This window comes from Crocodylus siamensis, chromosome 6 (genome assembly GCF_052110815.1).
Source record: "Crocodylus siamensis isolate JL-2025a chromosome 6, ASM5211081v1, whole genome shotgun sequence".
Lineage (NCBI taxonomy): Eukaryota > Metazoa > Chordata > Crocodylia > Crocodylidae > Crocodylus > Crocodylus siamensis.
Window position 1 is genome coordinate 63,035,832 of NC_143400.1, and position 19,146 is coordinate 63,054,977.

Consider the following 19,146-nt stretch of genomic DNA (forward strand, 5'->3'; position numbering starts at 1 on the left):
GATGGGCATGGGGACCATGCTGCCCATAATATGAGCTGGACCCAGTGCTTCAGGTAGCACAGGGCGTCAATCCAGGATGCTGCCTGCAGCCCACACTCTGGACCCCCTGTGCCATGTGCAGTGTGGGTCTAGCCCTCATGCCAGAAGCACTGCATACCCCATGTTAGGCTTGCATGCTGCATGGTGCCTGCTGCGCACAGTGCTGGGACTGGACTGGCTGCACATGCTGCATGTGGCACAGGTGGCTGGGGGAGGGGGCAACGCTGCATGCAGCTCCCTGTCAGACAAGCCCATTGTGCTGGTTCTGGCACAACCCAATCCTGACTAATCCTGGAGCCAGCATGCAGGGCTGGGCTGGCAGGATGCTGCATGCAGAATGTGCCTTGAACTGTTCCTCTGTGCTGTGTACAAGGTGTAGCATGCAATGCCAGGGCCAGTACATGGGGAACATCTAGTGACCCACAGGCCAAATTGTACTGCTTCACAGGCTGCATTTTTGCAACCTGGATCTAGTCCATCAGCATCATTCAATGTTGTGAGTCTGAACTAAACTGCCCCCTAGCAAAGCACAGAGTTGAAAAGTCACTCCTCCCCAGGGAAGAATACTGCATAAACATTCAGTTTAACAGCTTCCTGCTCCCTGATTAGATCATTAGACATTTAAAATAAGTAAATATCTACAATTGAGACAACATCAAAAAGGCTCTGCTCTGCAAATAAGACATCTGCATGTTCAGGCCTGATGATCTTAATTTCTTCGGTTAATTACTACTCATCAAAAAGATACGAAAGTGGTGCATGCAGAATAAAATGAGATATCAAGGGGTGTATCTCCTGAATACTTTTCAGCTCAGTCTAGGCAGTAACAGTCAGCATCTCATGCTGCCCTAACAGGAACTCTTTATGATAAAAATAGCTACTCAGACCTGCTACTGGATGGTCTCGAATGCCTAAATTGCTCTCTGCCAATGGGAATCCAAGGCAGCTCCAATCCACCAGTAATTACAAATTTTTATTAATCTTTTTTAATTAACATAATTATGAAAGAGAGAGTGTTGTACTGACTTGATCTTTTATATACTTTTATCCACAAGGAAACAGTTCCAGAAGAAAACAGTTCTGTAAAAAATGCTATTAATATGGATGAAATGTCAACACTTGGACAAGAGCAGGACAATGCTGAATTGCTTCTTTTAGCATGACTGTGCAATGAAAAATTAGATTCATGGTTTATAATTGAAAGCATAAATGCAAGGGTGTGGGCAGATGAAACATCGCTATGTTACAGGTGAGGGGGTTACCCTTTAAAACTCTGAAGCAAGCTCAGTGTCTTTGGAGGTACAAGACTGATCAACTGAAAGGTAAGGCCATATACAACCGCAACATAACCTTCTCATCCTCCGCATCCTGACAGTGTTTCTCAGTTGCATGTAAGTAGCTGCTTCTCAGGTTAATGGTGTACATTGCTTTGTTAGTATTCAATATTCTTTACTATTTTTACTGACAGGCAAAATACAAGAAGTATCAAGATATTATTTACACTTAGTGGTAAACCTGGGGTTTTTCCCTCTAAAAATAGGGAATGAACTTGCATATAAACTAACCCAAATAAATTAAAACAACATACTTCCCTTTCCCATTAAGATCTCTGCTATGGCTCTTAGCTGCTGCCCTGTGTTGGAGATAAGTTGGAGCTGCTCTGCATCAGAAGAAGCACTGGTTTCAAAGAGTTGTTGAAATTTCACTGTAAATACCTGTTTGAGCAAAACGCTTTCTCGTTCTCAGTGTGAAAACTACCAAAAAAGCAAAATGTACAGTAAGTTTCAACTTTTCAGGGTGTGTGTGTATATGTGTATATGTATATTTTATACAAAATTATTGTTTTTCAAGAAAGCAAATATATATAATTGTTTAATAATAATATTTAATAAATTTGTTTGTTTTTTTGAAAAACAACTTTTGCCCTAAATCTGATTGCAGGAGCAGGGAGCAGTTATGGGAGATGTGAAAGAATTTTGCTAAATCTCTTGTGAAACTGGACTCTTTGAACAAGCTATTGAGTTCTCCCTCTAAGAAGGAAGCACTGTTTAAGCTGTTCCTGAATGGCCATGGGCTGCAAGCCTCACCTCTTCTAAGGCTTTCTGCTAGCATCCTCCCCCTTACGTCCATATCACCACGACAAGAGTTGTGATCCTGCTCTACAAAACATTACATGCATTTCAGTATGGTATGAGGTTCTTCAGTAGTGTATTCTCATTCATGCTGAAATACCTGCATGTATAAATAAATATCAGTCCTGCCCACATCCATCCACATTGTTTCTAGCTTAAACTTAACCTTATGTCAAATAATGAAACATGAACATTTTGGTCCCTCTGTCTCAGAAGTATGTTTGAACCCTTTTCTACATGTGGAACATAACAAATGGAGTCAGAGAAGGTGGTTAGGTTCGAGAGCCTTGTCTACAGGGCTGGAACCCAATTACAGTACAGTTCCAAGAGCATTTGTACTACCTATTGCTTTTATTTCCTTGCTTCAGGTAAAAAGGGAAAAAAAACTAGAAAATTACCTATGAAAAATTAACCTTGCCACACATGTATGTAAAATATTTCTAGGGTCAGAAATCACTAACCAGCATAGTCTGGTCAAGTAAGACTGCAAAGTCCTACAACAGCACAGCAATTATGATGTTTATTTTTTTTCCCTATCATTACTTTTTGATTTTGCATACAAAATTGTTTTGTAATCCCTGCCAATGCAAGAGCTAAATTGCAGAGCTGCAGTGTTGGCTAGATTGGCATTTGTAAATAATGTAAATTTTAAATTTACCTTCTTACATGCTGTGACACAGCTGCCCAAACTGCTTCCTGAACTGTCTGTGCCGCTTCCTTGGTTTTCTGAGACTTCATACATCAGTGGGCATTCAAAGTTGCTGAAGAAAGAGAACAATAACAACAAAATCCTTCCAATGACTCATCTATGTAAATAAATTAAAATGACTGCAAAAATACAGCTCAATTTCAAGAAATGTATCTTAGCCCAGACTTCACCAAGTTCTCTGTAGGCTGATACTGCTAGTCCTGAGCTGTCATACTGTGATTATGAAATGGCACCCTGAAGCCTTTTTAAAGAACAGAATACAACATGTAACTGGACATAATCACGTATCCTCATCTTTAATGATATATGATAAAATGTAGTGCTATCACCTCTTTCTAAGCAGAGTTTTGAGAGCAAATGACATGCTTGGAAGACTAATATAAAAGAAAATGCATGTTGTACCTTATTACCTGCCTGGCATCTGAGAACTGAGTTAAAGAGCATTTATTAAAATGCACTGAATACAATGGGATTGACTGAATTACAAAGTTCTTCTCTCTCAGAGATTCCTGAATTTTTTCTTTTATTGCATATTCCTTTCCAGATTTACCAGCTGCCTGCATCCTGCTACCTTCATACATATAATATTTTAACCCCTTAAATGCCAATTATACTGAAAATGAAATCCACTGTTACACAATTTCTCCCGCATACCCCCCAGAGATGACTTGCATACCCCCAGGGGCACGTGTACCACAGTTTGGAAACCCCTGGTCTACCTGGTTTGTGGAACTGTAGACTTACAGCAGCAATGGGAGTTGCACATAGATTCTGTGTTATGTCTTGAGTTCATGCTGCTCAACTCTGCTTACTGAAGGAACATGCAGATGTGAAAGACAAAGTCATGCAAATCAGGCTCCCCAATCACAGTATTTATATACACAGCTGATACTAATCGTCACACATTGCTTTGGATTAGCTTAATTAGATCCTATAAAACATCAGACCTCTATCTAAATAATAATTAATATCAAAGCATAGTAAGTTAACTTCAGTGAAGTCAAACTAAATCTCTCTTCCTATGCATAATTTCAAACTAGCTAAGGATCATATGGTACAAAGGGCCCATCCCTGCCAACACTTACCACCAATGTCCAAAAGGTCTTTATGGTTAACTGTATTTCTGACTGCACTAAAATGTATGCAATGTAATGCTATCTACTGCATTTGCTCAGCAACATCCCTTAAACAGCCTTAGAGACACATAAGTCAGAAAGACCTGACCCAAAGCATCCTTGTTAGAAATCAGAATCTGGCACTGCATTTTAACTGTAGGGCTACGGGTATCTATATCAGAACACAGGAAACATTTGCAAGGAGTTAAAGTGCTGGCTGTAATAAAAGCACATCTCTTATTATGGGCCAAAATGCAAAATGATAGCTTCTAGTTTTGTATACTAAATACTTTTAAAAAACAGTGACCTTGATGACTCTAGCCCTAATAAAAAAACACATCTGCACGTAAAAGTAATTATCATCCTTGCAGACAGATGTAGCAGATGGTGTTGTATCAAAATTCCCCAGGTTATTACTGAAAAATATTAATCTTGTGAAACAGTATCAACAAACTTCAATTTTCCACCATCTCTAGCAAATCTTACCAGCTTATGAAAAGTTGCTGTTGATGTTCAGTAATTGTTCCTATATAAGGAATGTGCCCAATAAATACTAAGAGCCTATTATAGTTTTTATTGAAGTAATCCTATTAAAGCTTACTGCTTTTCGTTACGATCCTTATTTTCAGCATTTTGCACATACACAAAATGTTGATCCACGAAAGAAAAAAATCTTGGTGAAGTGAACTGAACTAATACAGTGAGCTTTCATAATGAAATTGACTTCCAGCTATGCTATACTAGATCTGCAATGTTTTCCTGATAATGGGACTGAGGACTAGCAAAAAATGAATGCCAAAAGAAACTTGAAATAAAATTCTAGGACAAGTAACTCCACCAGCCCTTTAGGGTTGGCAGTCTTGAAAAGTTCTGAAAAACAGATATGAATCACCAAAGATTAGGTATTTGTATGTTATCCAAAGTTCATTAAATCCATTGGAAGCTTTTCCTCTGTGTTCTATCCTTTTTCATTATTCCATCTCTCCCCCAAAACTCAGCTTTCTGTGAAACTTTCTCCAAACTTAACCAGTGCTCTAATGGACTTCAGACATACACAACTGGACCCCAATGACTCCCATATGCTTTTCAATTTTTCCCTATGTTTTCCTCTTCTTTCATGGTTGATAACAAGGCTTGAAGATCATGCTTTATTACTCCAGCTTGTTTTCCAGTCCACTTTGTGTAAATCTGCAACCTTAAAGTTCTTGCTTCCCAAGGCAGGAGATACCTGAGCTGGCACTGTCACCCTTTATGAGTAGGACATAGCTGGAGACCACTACCCAATGAAAGGTGTCTTACAGACCAGCCTAAATCTTGCCTTGAATTTGGCAGGTAAAAGATATAAGGCACTGCTGGAAGTCAGAGAATGGTAATTAACTAGATCTATGTAAGCTTGATGGTTGAGGATCAACTCAGCAATTCTTCAACATAATACACAGCAACACTACATAGCAATTCAAGACAAGAAGCACATGATATCTCCCTGATCAAATCCAAGGGCAAAATATAGGGATGCATAATGTGATACGTATGGGAATTTAACTATGACAACAATTTTTATATGATAACACTATAGTTACAATTTAGCATGTCAGGCCAAAGTGTCTGTAAATACCTCACATTATACTGCACAGATTACCTCTTGAAATGGAAAATCATGGTCATGTTTATGCAGCACTGCAGACAGGTTAATTAGCATGGGGTAAGCTAACTGGCAATGGCACTTAGCAAGGCCCTACCTGCAGCAATTCATGAACCTAGCAACACTGTTGCTGGCTCAAGTGGTAGCCTATGTAGCAGGTGTTTGTAGGTATCCTGCCTGGCCCAGGAAATATTCCATGTGGACATGCCCTTATTCTTATGGAGTATCACAGAACCTATCATGAATGTAAGGAGCCATGACCTTTGTTTCTTGTCCAATCTAAATGACAGCGTTTCTAGTAGTGCATCAGTTCCTACTCCAAAACTAGAGTGTTTTGGTCCAGTAATGATTCAGAGGGTAGACTCCCAGACACTAAACAGGTAATGCCCCTTTGCAGATCTATGCATTTCCCAGAGAGCTCCTATGTAGGGTGGGTGTAGTGCTTAGAAAGGTATTATAGGAAGAAATTGCCTAGCAATCACTGACTTAAGAAGGTTGCTTCTTCTCTGATGTTCAGAGACATGAGAGGATCATAGTGCAAAGTAGTCTGATGGCCACCTAGAATTACTCAGCCTGGGTACAACAATGTGGCAAATGTCTTATAAATTTGGGGCTGGATTTAGTAATGGCATGTTATAAAGGGAAGAGTTCAGAGTTATGCTTCTGTATTTGAAACAATTCTCTTTTGTGCATTGAAATATATATATACTTGGGGGACACACACACACACGCACAGGCTGAACTAAATAAAAAAAGATTAGGAACAAACCCTATAAGCAACTAACTAAATCTAATGACCCTCAAGTTGAATTTTTGCTACTTTTAATATAGAATTTAAATGGTTTTACTTTTTCTGAGTAAACCAAGCCATGAAGAACACGACGAGCTTGTGTGGGCTCCCAAAGGTGAACCTGGGAACTCAAAAGGATCAGTCCCTTCTTGAGTCCTCTGACAAACCTTTATATTCTGAAAATCTGCTCCTTCGCTGCAGCCGGCCATCTCTGTTGACTAATGGGAGGCCCTGTCACCTTCAGGACAGTTTGTTCACCAGAGTACAGAGGTTGAACTTGAATCTCTTCCCAGTCATCCAGTCAAAGGCCTAAAATAATCTGGCTCTCCATGGCTACTGTTTCCATCTATGAAACGTGTTCTATACCAATGGGGGGGGGCAAACCTTTTTTGCTGGCATGCCAAAATTAGCCCCATGCCCTCCCCGAGCGTCACTCTCCTTCTCCTGTTTTATCTGCTGTTTCACTTTCTGCTCCCTGCTCTATCTGCCATTGTCATGCCATCCCCTTCCAATTTGCTATGTGCTACCTGTGGTATGTGTGCTATAGGTTGGCAACCCCTGCTCCATGCAGCATGTGCTGCATTAGCAACTTGAAGTACTGTTTCCGTATGGCTTGAGGTCAATGATTAGCCAGGACTTATGCTACACTGATCCCAATTCAGCCAAGGGTCTTTCATGCACTTACCCTACCTAGGCAACTTGACTCTGATGTAATTCCGCTAATTTACACCAGGAATTAATTTGATCCTAATCTGTTTGTAGGAAATGAATGGCACAAGGAGACTGACCCTTCATTTCACTGAGGGCTTTGAAAAACTGAACTGCATTTGTCAAGAATTCCCAAGAGGGTTAGCCTCTGAAATAGTTTCCTTGATTCATTTATTTTCTCCATGGTACTTTTGTACTTGCTAGATGTCATAAGCCTTCCCCTGAGTTGCAGGCATTTGAATTTATTCCTTTGTCCTGACAAATTTGTTAAAGAAATAATAAAAAAAATCTTGCACACATAATGCAGAATTCATCTTACTGTCCCTTCAAAGAATTCAATAATGTGGGATGCAATATTAATGTGATCTGTATATCATTAAATAAACAAAGGAGCAGATCAAGCTTGGGGCCTTTCCAATAGTGATCTTAGACTATCTTAGTTTTATCTAGCAAGTATTAAATGTACATTTTCTTAGAAAAATTTCTGGGTACGGGGGAAAAAAATGTGAAATGTCAGTGCTATGAAAAACCCAAAGTGGGCATGTCTACACATGTAATTATTGCACATAAATAAAACTCTGGAGCTTTTTGCTCCCAAGCATGCCATTTGAAACGCTGAAGCACACTCATGCCCCACCCAGCTGAGTCAGCATCTACATGTATACTGCTGTGCACAAAAACACTCCACAGCAGGGTAGTACTCGTATTTACAAGTACCACCCTGCTGCAGAATTTATTAGTTTTCTGCGCTCTAATAGGGATGCATGTGTAGACGCTGAGACGTTTACTGAGGAACTAATTAGTCAGCTCTTCAGTAAATGGCTCATGAAGATTTGCCCAGTATGTCTCTTTCAAGAAAGGCAATAGGTGAAGCATTCAGGCTAGGGACAGACATTACACATAAACCATAAAACAGTTTAAGTGATCAGAAACTGGTTTAAACCCATAACAGAGCAGAAGTTCAGTGCACATAAAATGTTTGAAAATGGCTGAAATTGGTTTGAGATAAACCTGGTTGAATGTAGTATCAGACTTAACTGATTTGGGTCAAACCAGTTTATGCAATGTCTCTCCCAGACCCCTTGCTGGTTTAAGTTAAATCAGACTCCCCCAGCATCCTGGCATGCTCTCTGGGCTAAGTGGGACTCTCTGCTCCACAACAGAGCTTGTCCCTCCCTCTGCTCCCTAGCTGCAGCTCCAGCAGAGACTTGCAGGCACAGCAGCGTCTGCTTGGTTTCCTCCTGCTGTCCCCTCACCACTCTTTGCTAAGCAGGAATTCTCTGTCCCCTCTGCCCTACACAGACACCTCAGGATTAGCTAGCATGCCACATGCTGGCTACGGTTTGTGCTGTGGCAGACAGCAGTGTTGGTTTAGGACTTTTTGGAGCTAATCAGCAGTTCAGCTGGTAATGTCCCTTTGTTCCTTCTTTAAGAAGAGTTTGAAGTAATGAGAACCTCAGGCTTTTAGAATGTCTGTCTCTAGCCTCAAGATGCAGTATTCATACTTATAGGTCCTTGGGCCCGCACTGTTCAACATCTTCATCAGCGATTTGGATGAGGGGGTAAAAAGCACCCTGTTCAAATTTGCTGATGACACTAAGATGTGGGGGGACATGGGCACATTGGAAGGATGCAACAGGCTACAATCAGACCTAGACAGGTTACAAGGGTGGGCGGACGAGAATAGGATGGGTTTCAACACAGACAAGTGCAAGGTGATGCACCTCGGGAGGAACAACCGGCACCATACCTACAGGTTGGGGAACTCCCCTCTTGTCAGCATGGAGGCGGAAAGGGATCTGGGGGTCATCATTGACTCCAAGATGAACATGGGCCAGCAGTGTGGAGAGGCAGTAAGGAAGGCCAACCGCACCTTGGCATGCATCCACAGATGCATCTTGAGCAGGTCCAAGGAGGTGATCCTCCCCCTCTATGTAGCACTGGTCAGGCCGCAGCTGGAGTATTGCGTCCAGTTCTGGGCGCCACACTTCAAGAGGGATGTGGACAGCATGGAGAGGGTCCAGAGGAGGGCCACTCGTATGATCGGGGACAACAGGGCAGGCCCTATGAGGACAGGCTGCGGGACCTGAACCTGTTCAGCCTCCACAAGAGAAGGCTGAGGGGGGATCTTGTGGCCTATTATAAACTAGTCAGGGGGGATCAGCAGGCATTGGGGAAGTCACTGTTTCCCCGAGCACTGCCAGGAGTGACCAGGAATAATGGTCACAAGCTGGCAGAGGGTAGGTTTAGGTCAGATATCAGGAGGCGCGACTTCACAGTCAGGGCAGCTAGGGTCTGGAACCAGCTTCCAAGAGAAGTGGTGCTGGCCCCTACCCTGGGGGTCTTTAAGAGGAGGTTAGATGAACATCTTGCTGGGGTCATTTGACCCCAGTATTCTTTCCTGCCATGGCAGGGGTTCGGACTAGATGATCTGTTCAGGTCCCTTCCGACCCTAGAAACTATGAAACTATAGCCTTGTAACTGTATAGGCCTAAGGATCTCCAGGGAATTCAATCATCAGTACCTTGGATCTAAAGGTCCTATTCCACTTAGAGCACTGGCTGACTCCAGGATCCACAAGTCCCACCTAAGAACATGTCTGACCTAAGTTGATTCCTTAGAGTGGCATCAACTTCTGGTGTTTTCTACCATGCACTGTTGTGTTTCAGCTTCTTGATGGATCTTACAATGACTGTTCCTAGTAATTTCTGCCTTCTTCCAGGCAGCCATGCTTCCTAAACTTCAATAGAGGCCTGCCTCTATTGGAACTGCCATGATTACATGTGTGTAAGGAACAGTACAGGCAGTCCTCAACTTACAACTTTTTAAGTTTTGACGAATGGCACTTATGATCTTTATAAATAAACACCCTGTTTCAAGGTTCTGATATGGGTTTTGACTTTACTATGCTGGATACAGCTGCCTTCTGCTGATAAGTCCCTTGTGGTGGGGGTGATGGGGAAGGGAAGAAGTGTGGGAGGGCAGACCAGCATCCCTGCAGCGAGGGAGAGATTGGGGCTGCGGCTGGAACAGGGGCTCGGGCAAGCGCTGTCCAGCCGGGGCAGGAGGAGAGGTGTGAGGAGGGGATGGGGAGGCTGTCACCACTGCGTGCTCCTGGTTTAGGAGCTGCTCTTCTGGCAGGTCATTTGGTGTCTCTCACTGCTGCTCCCACTGCAGATCTGGGAGGGAATGGGGCGAGGGGGGCATACGCTCCTGGATCAATGTGGGATGGATGGGGCCAGGGTTCGGGCTGCTCTCCAGCCAGGCAGCGGCAAGTGCTGGGAGCAGGGGGTATGCCCTCCTGTCACTCACCCAGACGGAGTGGGGCAGAGCTGCTGCACTGTCTCCAGACAAGCAGCGTGCAGCAGGGGGAGCTGCCCTGACTTCCCCATGCCTCCTGGATGACCAGTGGCTTTGTCCTGCATACCCCCACCCCACCCCAGCTGGGTGAATGGCTACAAAGCAAGGCGGGAGGGTGCCTCCAGATCAAGGTGGAGCGGGGGGAGCTGCAGTTGCACTGCACTGGGCTCTGGATAAGCGGCAGAGGCTATGGCAAATTTTAAGGTGGCTGCAGCCCCCCCCAATCTTCCACTCTGCTGCCTGTCCCACTCTGATCCGGGGGCACATGCCCCCCCACCAGTGCCCAGCTGCCACTCACCCTGCTGGGGCAGGGTGTGGAGATGCAGGACGAAGCTGAGAGGTGTGGAGAGGCACAGGGGGGCTCCTGCTGCTGTGTGCCACTTGTCTGGAAGCAGCACAGTACCCCTGCCCTACCTGGGTGAGTGGCAGAAAGGTATAGCCCCCAGTCCCAGCACCTGCCCAGGGTGCAGCCCCAGCCCCGCCCTCCCCGCACAGATCTGGGGGCACGTCCCCCACCCCTATGCCCTCATGGACCAGCGGTGGGAGCAGTGACGAGAGCTGCCAGACAAGCCGCCAGACAAGCTGCTTCTGGACTGGCGATACACAGCAGCGTGAGCCAACCCATCACCTCCCCATGCCCCCCTGCCCCAGCTGAGCCGCGCTTGCCCCAACCTCTGTCCCAACCCCAGCTCCAATCTCTCCCTCACTGCGGGGGCACTGGTTTGCCCCCCATGCCCTTTCTCTCCCCACTCCCCCATGACAACAGACTTACCAATTGGATGCAGCTGTGTGGAGCATCATAAAAGAACCAATCCCCTTTTATAACATTGTTCCTATGGGAAACTTGGTTCCGACCTACAACGCTTTGACTTAAGAGGCGGTTTTCAGGAATCTATTACATTGTAAGTCTGAGGACGGTCTGTACTTGCAATTGCTTCATATTGCCTCAAAAGAAAAATCATATCCAATACTGGCCACTGGCAAATGAAAGAGATGTTAGCACGAGTCAACATTAAAGTCAGACACCCACCCTTTGCCATTCCATTTTTGCTTTCACACTCAATAAAAACAATGATCTTTGCTATTACTGTATTTAATACATGCTATTACTGTATTTTTAATACATAGATTAAAAACACCAGGATATTTTGTGCTCAGAACTCCACTAAACTTCATGTGTCAGAAAGTTACTGGTCTTCAAAATGATGTAAAAGATATGCTGAAGTGTACATAAAGCCATTTTGGAGACTTTTTATAGATGTGAGAAAAATCCTAAATGCACATGGTACTAAAAGTCCCTTCAGTCACCTACCCTTTGTAGAAAGCTCTTTAAAACATTAGGATATCTGAACAGGTCAAACTGAATTTATAAAGTCCTGTGACTGCTTATTCAATAGAAGAGATAGTTTAGAGCTAAAAATAATTGTCATTACTCACAGCCATGCAAGGAAGTACAGGCTTGTCCTGCTTCGCCAACCTGAGAGGAAGTCAACCTGACTACTGGATGGGAGGAAAGCAAGTGCTTTTTGCCCAATCTGTCCCTTATAAAGACATGGGAAGAGGGAGGGAAGGGAGTTCTATGCACCAGTCAGAATAGCAGGCTGAGTGTTCAAAATTAGTCTCTTTGATGCTCATTTGGCAACATACATCAATCAGCATGATTGTCACTTCAAGCACGGGTAAGGCCATGGATTTCAAACAGACTATGCACAAGCTTTAAGGTAAAAGCTTGTTGAAAATAGGCTCTAAACAAGCAGCCCAGTTTTCTAAAGTTCTGGTTTTCTAAAGTTTGTAGTCCTTAAACAACTCCTACTGATTTTGTGGCTTAAAACCTTAATGACCCAGTTCCTAACAAAAGGACTACTCTTGCGTTTCTTTCAACTTTTCTGTTATCTTTTGGATTTGGAACTCAGTTTTAAAGTTTAACTGTGCATATAAATGGTCAACAGTCATTGGCAGTAAAAATCTTCAGATTTAACACTGTTGAAGATACTATTTTAATGTTAGAATTGATTTTGATTCAGTGTGGACCATGTGTGTACTTCAATCAGAGCACAGATGGTTAGTCAAACAGGCAACCTATAAATACCTCAAACAAATGTCTGATTTTTCTTATGGATGTGGGACCCAAGTACATAATATAATTGGTGGCAATATTAGGGTATGAACCTGAAGGATGCTCAGGGCTTCCTGAAAGGTTCCTAGCTCCCTTTGCTACTAATTCGGGGCTCCTGAATTCAGTAGAAAATGAAGCTGTTGAACACTTTCTTAACTGAAGTTGTCAGCTAATGTCGTCTACCAAGTAATTGACCAAGATGTTAGTTTCATAGATCACTGCACTACAAAAGTAAAATTGTATTGCTTTATTTTTGAATCTCTAATTCCAACACTTCCACTGGGTGCACATGCTGGTATTTTACAGCTAATCTATATTTCACCTTTATTGAAGTAATGCAGCTACAGAAATGCCAGGAATTATGCTAGAAGCTAATGCCTATCAAACAGTGGAGAAAAGGTAAATTGTCCTACAGTAATTCTGATTTTAAAAGTATATATATATTTCCATTCACTGACCCCTTAATGCATCTATTCCACTGTCACTGGGAAAATAAATCTGGAAGCCTTTTTCTTATTATTTTAAATATGGTTTAAAAACTATTAAGTGAGAAATCACTAAGTCCAGAATATATCTGAAGAAAATATTTCCATGATCTCTTTTTAGAAACCTTAATTTGGTGATTGATTCCTAAAATAAGAATAACTAGGTTTATATACATATGTCCTAATTCAGTTGTAAAGTGGAAACAACTGCTTTTGAGTCAGATGAGTCACACCAATATAAAAATGAGCTGAGGAAGATGAGGATCGAGTCATGCTGGATCAGTAGCCAGCACCATGAAAGGTACTTGGTTTGAAGCTCTTCTGTCTGAGACCGTACAAACATAACATTGTAGCTTCCCAAGGGATGCCTCAGCTATGGCTTCCCAAGTGATCACTGCTTTCACAGAATGTTACAAGAGCTTTGTTTTACTCTTGTATATGTTCAAGGCACAAAGACTTCTAGGCACTAGAACAGGTTTGTTTCTACCAGCACAAAACCTGGCCTAAGGCCCCTGCTGACTGTTAAGTCTGCCATGACATGGGACTGGGGAAGAATTCATACGCTATAAAAGTGCCATATGGAAGTGGCTGGTGGGGAGAGAGGTAGGATGTATAGAACCTAAACAAACAGATCACTGAAAATACAAATGCACTAACTGAATTTACCCTGCTCTTCCACACCTGTGCCTAGCAGGGTTGCCTCCCAGATCACACTACAAAGCTGGATTAGAGTGGGATGGGCTGCTTACTAGGAAAACCCTCTGGAGAGAGTGGAGTTTATTGCTAAGAGAGTGGGAGAATCACTGAACTCAAAAAGGACCCCGTGAGGAGGGAGGTGATAAATTGTCTCTGGGGAGGATGAAAGGCAGGAGCAGGAAGAGACCTAGAGTGATGGAAAGCTGGCACTGGTTGTCATTCAGGGGTCCCTGGAGAGAGTAGGAGGAAGCTCCCTTTGAATCTTGGATCAACATATGGAGACTGAGGCAGATGTTGCAAGCTTAAAGACTATTCCTTGAGCCTAGAAATAGCTAAGGAAGGATATCACTGAATCTGCAGAGGGCTAAAATACACTGGAGATGGGATGAAAGTTTATTTGAACTCATTCTTTGCCCAGAATCCAGGCCAAACTGTTGATCCACCAAACAGACAACTACAAACTCCCAGTCAGCAAGGAAGCCAAAAGATAGCTGATGACCTGATTCCTGACCAGGTAAGCAACCATTTTATTGAAAAGCTTCTTCAAATGCCCTTCTAGGTCATTTGCAGGTGTCTAGTGTAATTTATGCAGTGATGGCTAGGTAGAAGGCTGTGAAATATGTTGATTCAGTAGCCCTCAAAGGTGGGGAACCTGTTGATGTCCTCCACTGGAAACTGAAGCTGCCTTACACTGGTATTACTGTCACTTCCCTACCTGGCCATGGCTGGTTCTCTTTTTTTTCTTCTTTGGGCCATAAGGTTGAATCTAGCCTGTAATGTACTATTAACATCTTAACAAAAGGGTCTCACAAAAATGTCTTTGTTCTCATAGTCTGTGTGTGTTGTAAAGAGGGAGGGTTAAGGGTTTGGGAGGAACTTTTTTTTTGGGTGGGGGGATAGGGGAAGGAGTTACTATATTAAAATAAAGCCTGTTAATTGTTACTAGGGAAACTGCAGGGTGGGGTAGGGAGATGAAAATCAATAAGGCAAGAGAGTAAGTTGTATGTTTGAAAATAAAACACATTCCTTTGGAAAGAAGTGCAAAATATGCTGTTAAATATAGCACAGCATAAAACTAAAGAGGATGCAGGGGAAAGAAGGGGAGTTGTCAGAACTTGTAAGGGAAATGTAGGAAAAATACCTACTATTTGGTGAAATTTAAAAAGCAAAACACCTGGCTTTTTTCCATAATTGTTGTTATGAACCTTGTGAAGAAACTATATCTAGTAGGAAGGGGATGGTTTAGCGGTATCAAGGGATGCAATGAGTTCTAGTGCGAAACAAAAATAGTCCTAAACTGGTGAGAGAATATTAACAGGACTCTTGAGGAAAATCTAATCTGCTAACAGGGTTTGTACAGAGGGACACTGGAGAACTTGGGCTCACTAAAAATGCCACACTGCTCTTGTGTTTACATGTTTGTGCCATTTCATTGGGAGATTGAGTTGCTCTCCCCTAAGCTTTGGTTGAACACTTACTAGGATTAGCTGCTCAACTTGCATGAGGTAGTAAGCTTCAGTATTTTTCATTCATGTAATACTGATTTGTTACAGGCTAAGATCCAGGATAAGGTGGGGTATTTATTGTGCTGACTTATCTGTATAAAAATCAGTAGGATAATTACAGTAATTCCTAGGGTCCCCAGTATTAGGTGCTGTACAAATACAGAAATAGCTGGTCCATGGTCCAAAGATTCTTGAATCCATTTTGATGAGGAAGAGGTATAACATAAGTAGGGAGACTGATGTAATGTCAACTGTCATGTTACCTGTATGTATATGAAATAATGAGCTACTAGGAGAGAAAAGGGAATGGAATTGAATGAAATAAGAGGGTTGAGGGATACTGAGCTGGGTGCAGGAGGCTGCCACAAACAGCCATAAGCCTAAAGCAGGAAAAAAAATCTAGTCAGAAGTAAAGTTCTTAGTGTGTCTCAAATTTCCTGACTTTTGCTATCTTTTTTAGGTGGCCTCTGTAGTTTTTGCATAGTGCCACCTGGGAGGGGAGGTTGCAGTGGCTTGGACTATCTGCATTCCAGTACCCCCAAGAGAAAAGAAAGAGAAGGCAGAAGGGTTGGCTCAGGAAAAGGCCCATTTATCCCTTCCCTGAGATGCCCCAATCTATGATCTGGCTGTTTTTGCTCTCATCATAATAGTCTCTGCCTGAAGCTCTGCACACTTTCTGCATGCTCAATCCCTGCAGATGAAAGCCAGTGCAGAATCTGACCCTCTAGCTTTAATAAATTCTGATGGTGGTATAAATTCTTTCTTTGGATAGCTATAGTACAAGCCATTAAGCATGTGCTAAACCACTTGTAAAGTGTCTCAAGCAGCAGGATATTGTAGAAAAATGAAGATTTAAACAATTAAAACATTCTGTTCTATGGCATTATATTATTTGGTACTGAAATCCTTGATGGTCACCTGTGTGCTGCTATTTAACTTTTAGTGGTGTACCTGGTTTGTTTTTAAGAGGAGGAAGTTTCAACAGACATTCCTAAACAAAAAAATTATTGCAGGTTTATTTTCTAGGTCCTATTCTGCCAATTTACCATAGGATGGTACCATAGCAGTCTCTTACTCTGAGTAGCCCATCAAAATTATTGGGTTGCTCAATACTTGGGTGCCAATATAAAATTGAGAGGCTCAATTCTTGTTACCTGTTGCTGCCCCCACCCCACCCCCTTTTTAAATTGGTTAATATTTAACATTGTTTTCTGAGTCATCTGGCTCTGCTTAAATATAAGATGCCCTGTGTTTCAGTCACTCCTTTTGAATGTGAAGATAATGGTTGTTGTAGGGCCATATTAGACCAATGTAATAGCCACACACATTACAATGTTGCATGTTAAGCTGCACCATGTTTAATCTTTGCAAAGTCAGTGGTCACTGAGGGTAAAGTGGTTGGAGTGCAGCAAAATATTTGGAGTATAGATCAGGAGAGGGTCTCCATCCAACAAAACTGCCTTTGCATGGGCCTCCTGTTTCCAAGTATTTCGTAAGAAATTTCTTCTGGTGCAGAGAAAAGTGCAAGATCTGAGGCAGGATTCATAAGGGACATTGGCTCTATAGCCTCACCAGAAGCAGCATCTCCAGAGAGCAGGAGGAGAGACTGGAGTCTGTCAGGGCTGTGCCCTTCTACAGTCGAAGCAGCCCAATTTTCAAAAGTGATCAGTGATCTTCAGGGGTCAAAATGGGGGATGTGTTAGGTCTGTTCTTCAGACATACTGGACACCTGCAGCTTCCATGGACTTGACTTTGAGAGCTGCTGAGCACCCACAGCTCTTAGCAAAGCCATGTTCAAGGTGTCTTCAACTGGGCTCCTAAAATAAGGAACCCACAAACCCAAAGGCAAATTTTGAAAAAGAATGATGTCCCGGGACCCGAAGAAGCCGGGAAAACTTACCAGAAGGACGGGCGGAGAGGAACACCGCGGCGAAGGGAGAACCTGTGCGGCTTGTCAGCCGCGTCTATGTACAGCTGCGGCCGGCAGCTGACGATGACGTCAGACGCCGGCTGGGAGATTTAAAAATGGCGGCCACTGCTTTGGAGGCGGCGGATGGCTCAGGGATCATGCGGCGGGACAGGAAAGTGCCAGCAGAGGACCCCGGGGACAGAGCCTGCCGAGCTGGAGCCCTGGAGGAGGAGGCGACCCTGATTGAGAGCCCGACGGGGACGACGTCCGATCGTGCGAGGAGTGACAGATCGGGTGAGCGACGAAGGATTGGGATGATCCAAGAAGAGTTCGGGGACTCCGAAGTAAGTTCTGCAACGGTGGGTGCGGGACTCACTGAAGAGGGGCGGAAGACCAAGAATCCCCGGGCTGAATGGAGATCAGGGCAGGATCGCCGCCAAGACCCAGGGACGTCGGGTCAAGTATCAGGAGTGGGACAACTGGAGGGCTACTGAGGGGGGGAATCCCTTCCCCTCCCGTCCCAGGCTACTTAGGAACTGGTGGAGGGATAGCGATATAGTTAGTGATGACACAGGGGAAGAGCCACACTGGGTGGAGGGCTTGTGGCGAGGGGTCGATAGAGGGTGCAGATTAGGCTCTGGTCTAGGTCACGGTGAGGAGGTCAACCGAAAGGTAGCGGCATAGCGGCATCCTACAGTCTGTGGGATTGAGTAAGTAAGCCGTGGGAGAAGCCGGCGGAAGCAGCAAAGCCTGATCAGAGAAGCGGAGCCCAGAGGTGGCGGGAAGCCGGGGTGTAAGGGGTGGCGGGGCCCATGTGCAACCGGTGGGCCAAGCCCGGGCCACTGAGGGACCTGTGCACTAGCCCTGCCCCACTAAGGAAACACCAAGTCGTGGCAGGCGAGAGCGGGGTTTGGTGACACGAGAGAAGATCACCCACGGAGACAAACTGGTCCAGAAGGGGAATAGTTTCCAACCAGGAAAACAGAGCTCCCCGGAGGGGACAAGAAGGCCCGTCAGTGACAAATGACTGGGACATCTGCAAGTCAGAAGGCTTTCTCTACCTTGTGGCTCATACCAGTGAAAGACAGAGAGGATGGCTCTTGGGAAAATCTAACGGAAGAGGTAGCTTAGGAATATCATAGCATCATGGTTTAACTAGCTTATTGAGAATCTTTTTGGCATCTTATGTTGTCTTGGTTTGAAAATTTCTGTTCAGGAAAATTTAATCTGTTCATGCGGTATCTCCATGTACTTGTTCCATGTCCCGAGCCTCTGAAGGGCTGTTGCAAGAGTCATAGGAATAGGCAAGTCTGTAAGGACAAAGTATACAAAGTGATACAGTACTGCTTAATTCTTTCTTACAAGCTGTTTCTTAAACACGGCTGTGTACAAGCTTTTAGTTGGTTGGATTTCATACTACTGCAATTCAACAGTTTTGAAAGGAGAAGAATTTGAAAGCAAGTTTAAAGTTAATTTTTATTTTATTTAAATGAAAAAGGCATGTAACTAATTAAAACTCACTAGATGTCCCAGTGTCATTGAAATATAGTTGTGCTGTCAAGATCACCTGTGTTAAAAATAGGTTGTTGTATAGCTTTACTTAGAAGTGAAAGTGCTGATTTATAGAGTTTGCTTACAATGAACACTGGATTTGTCTTCAAATATTTACTGAGAAGCTTGTGAGTGTTTTACACTCATGAAAACAATTTTATGTATCTTCAAAAAGGACAGTGGTATTCATAAAGGTAAAAAGCTTTTGGCAAACAAAGGAAAGCCGATGAAACACCATAACAAAAATTCAAGTTCTAGATAAAAGTGTAAGCGAATAGCTTGTGTGAATTACTGAGTTGTAAAACTTGACTGTTGCGTATTCTCTACTACAAACCCATAAGACTGTGAAGAAACTTTGCCATGAGAATTATTAAAAAAAAATTCAGAAA

The 19,146-nt window shown here is 43.4% G+C and overlaps 1 protein-coding gene across 5 annotated transcripts in view; it reads right to left on the bottom strand.

The window, feature by feature from the left end:
• Positions 1–19,146, bottom strand: part of SPHKAP (SPHK1 interactor, AKAP domain containing) — a 123,267-nt gene that overhangs the window by 88,160 nt on the left and 15,961 nt on the right. For all 5 annotated transcript variants that reach the window (XM_090053329.1, XM_090053328.1, XM_090053331.1 and 2 more), the window contains exon 2: positions 2,830–2,932. In XM_090053329.1, the coding sequence (XP_089909455.1) occupies positions 2,830–2,913 (84 nt within the window). In that variant the 5' untranslated portion in view covers positions 2,914–2,932. The remainder of the gene's footprint in view (positions 1–2,829; positions 2,933–19,146) is intronic.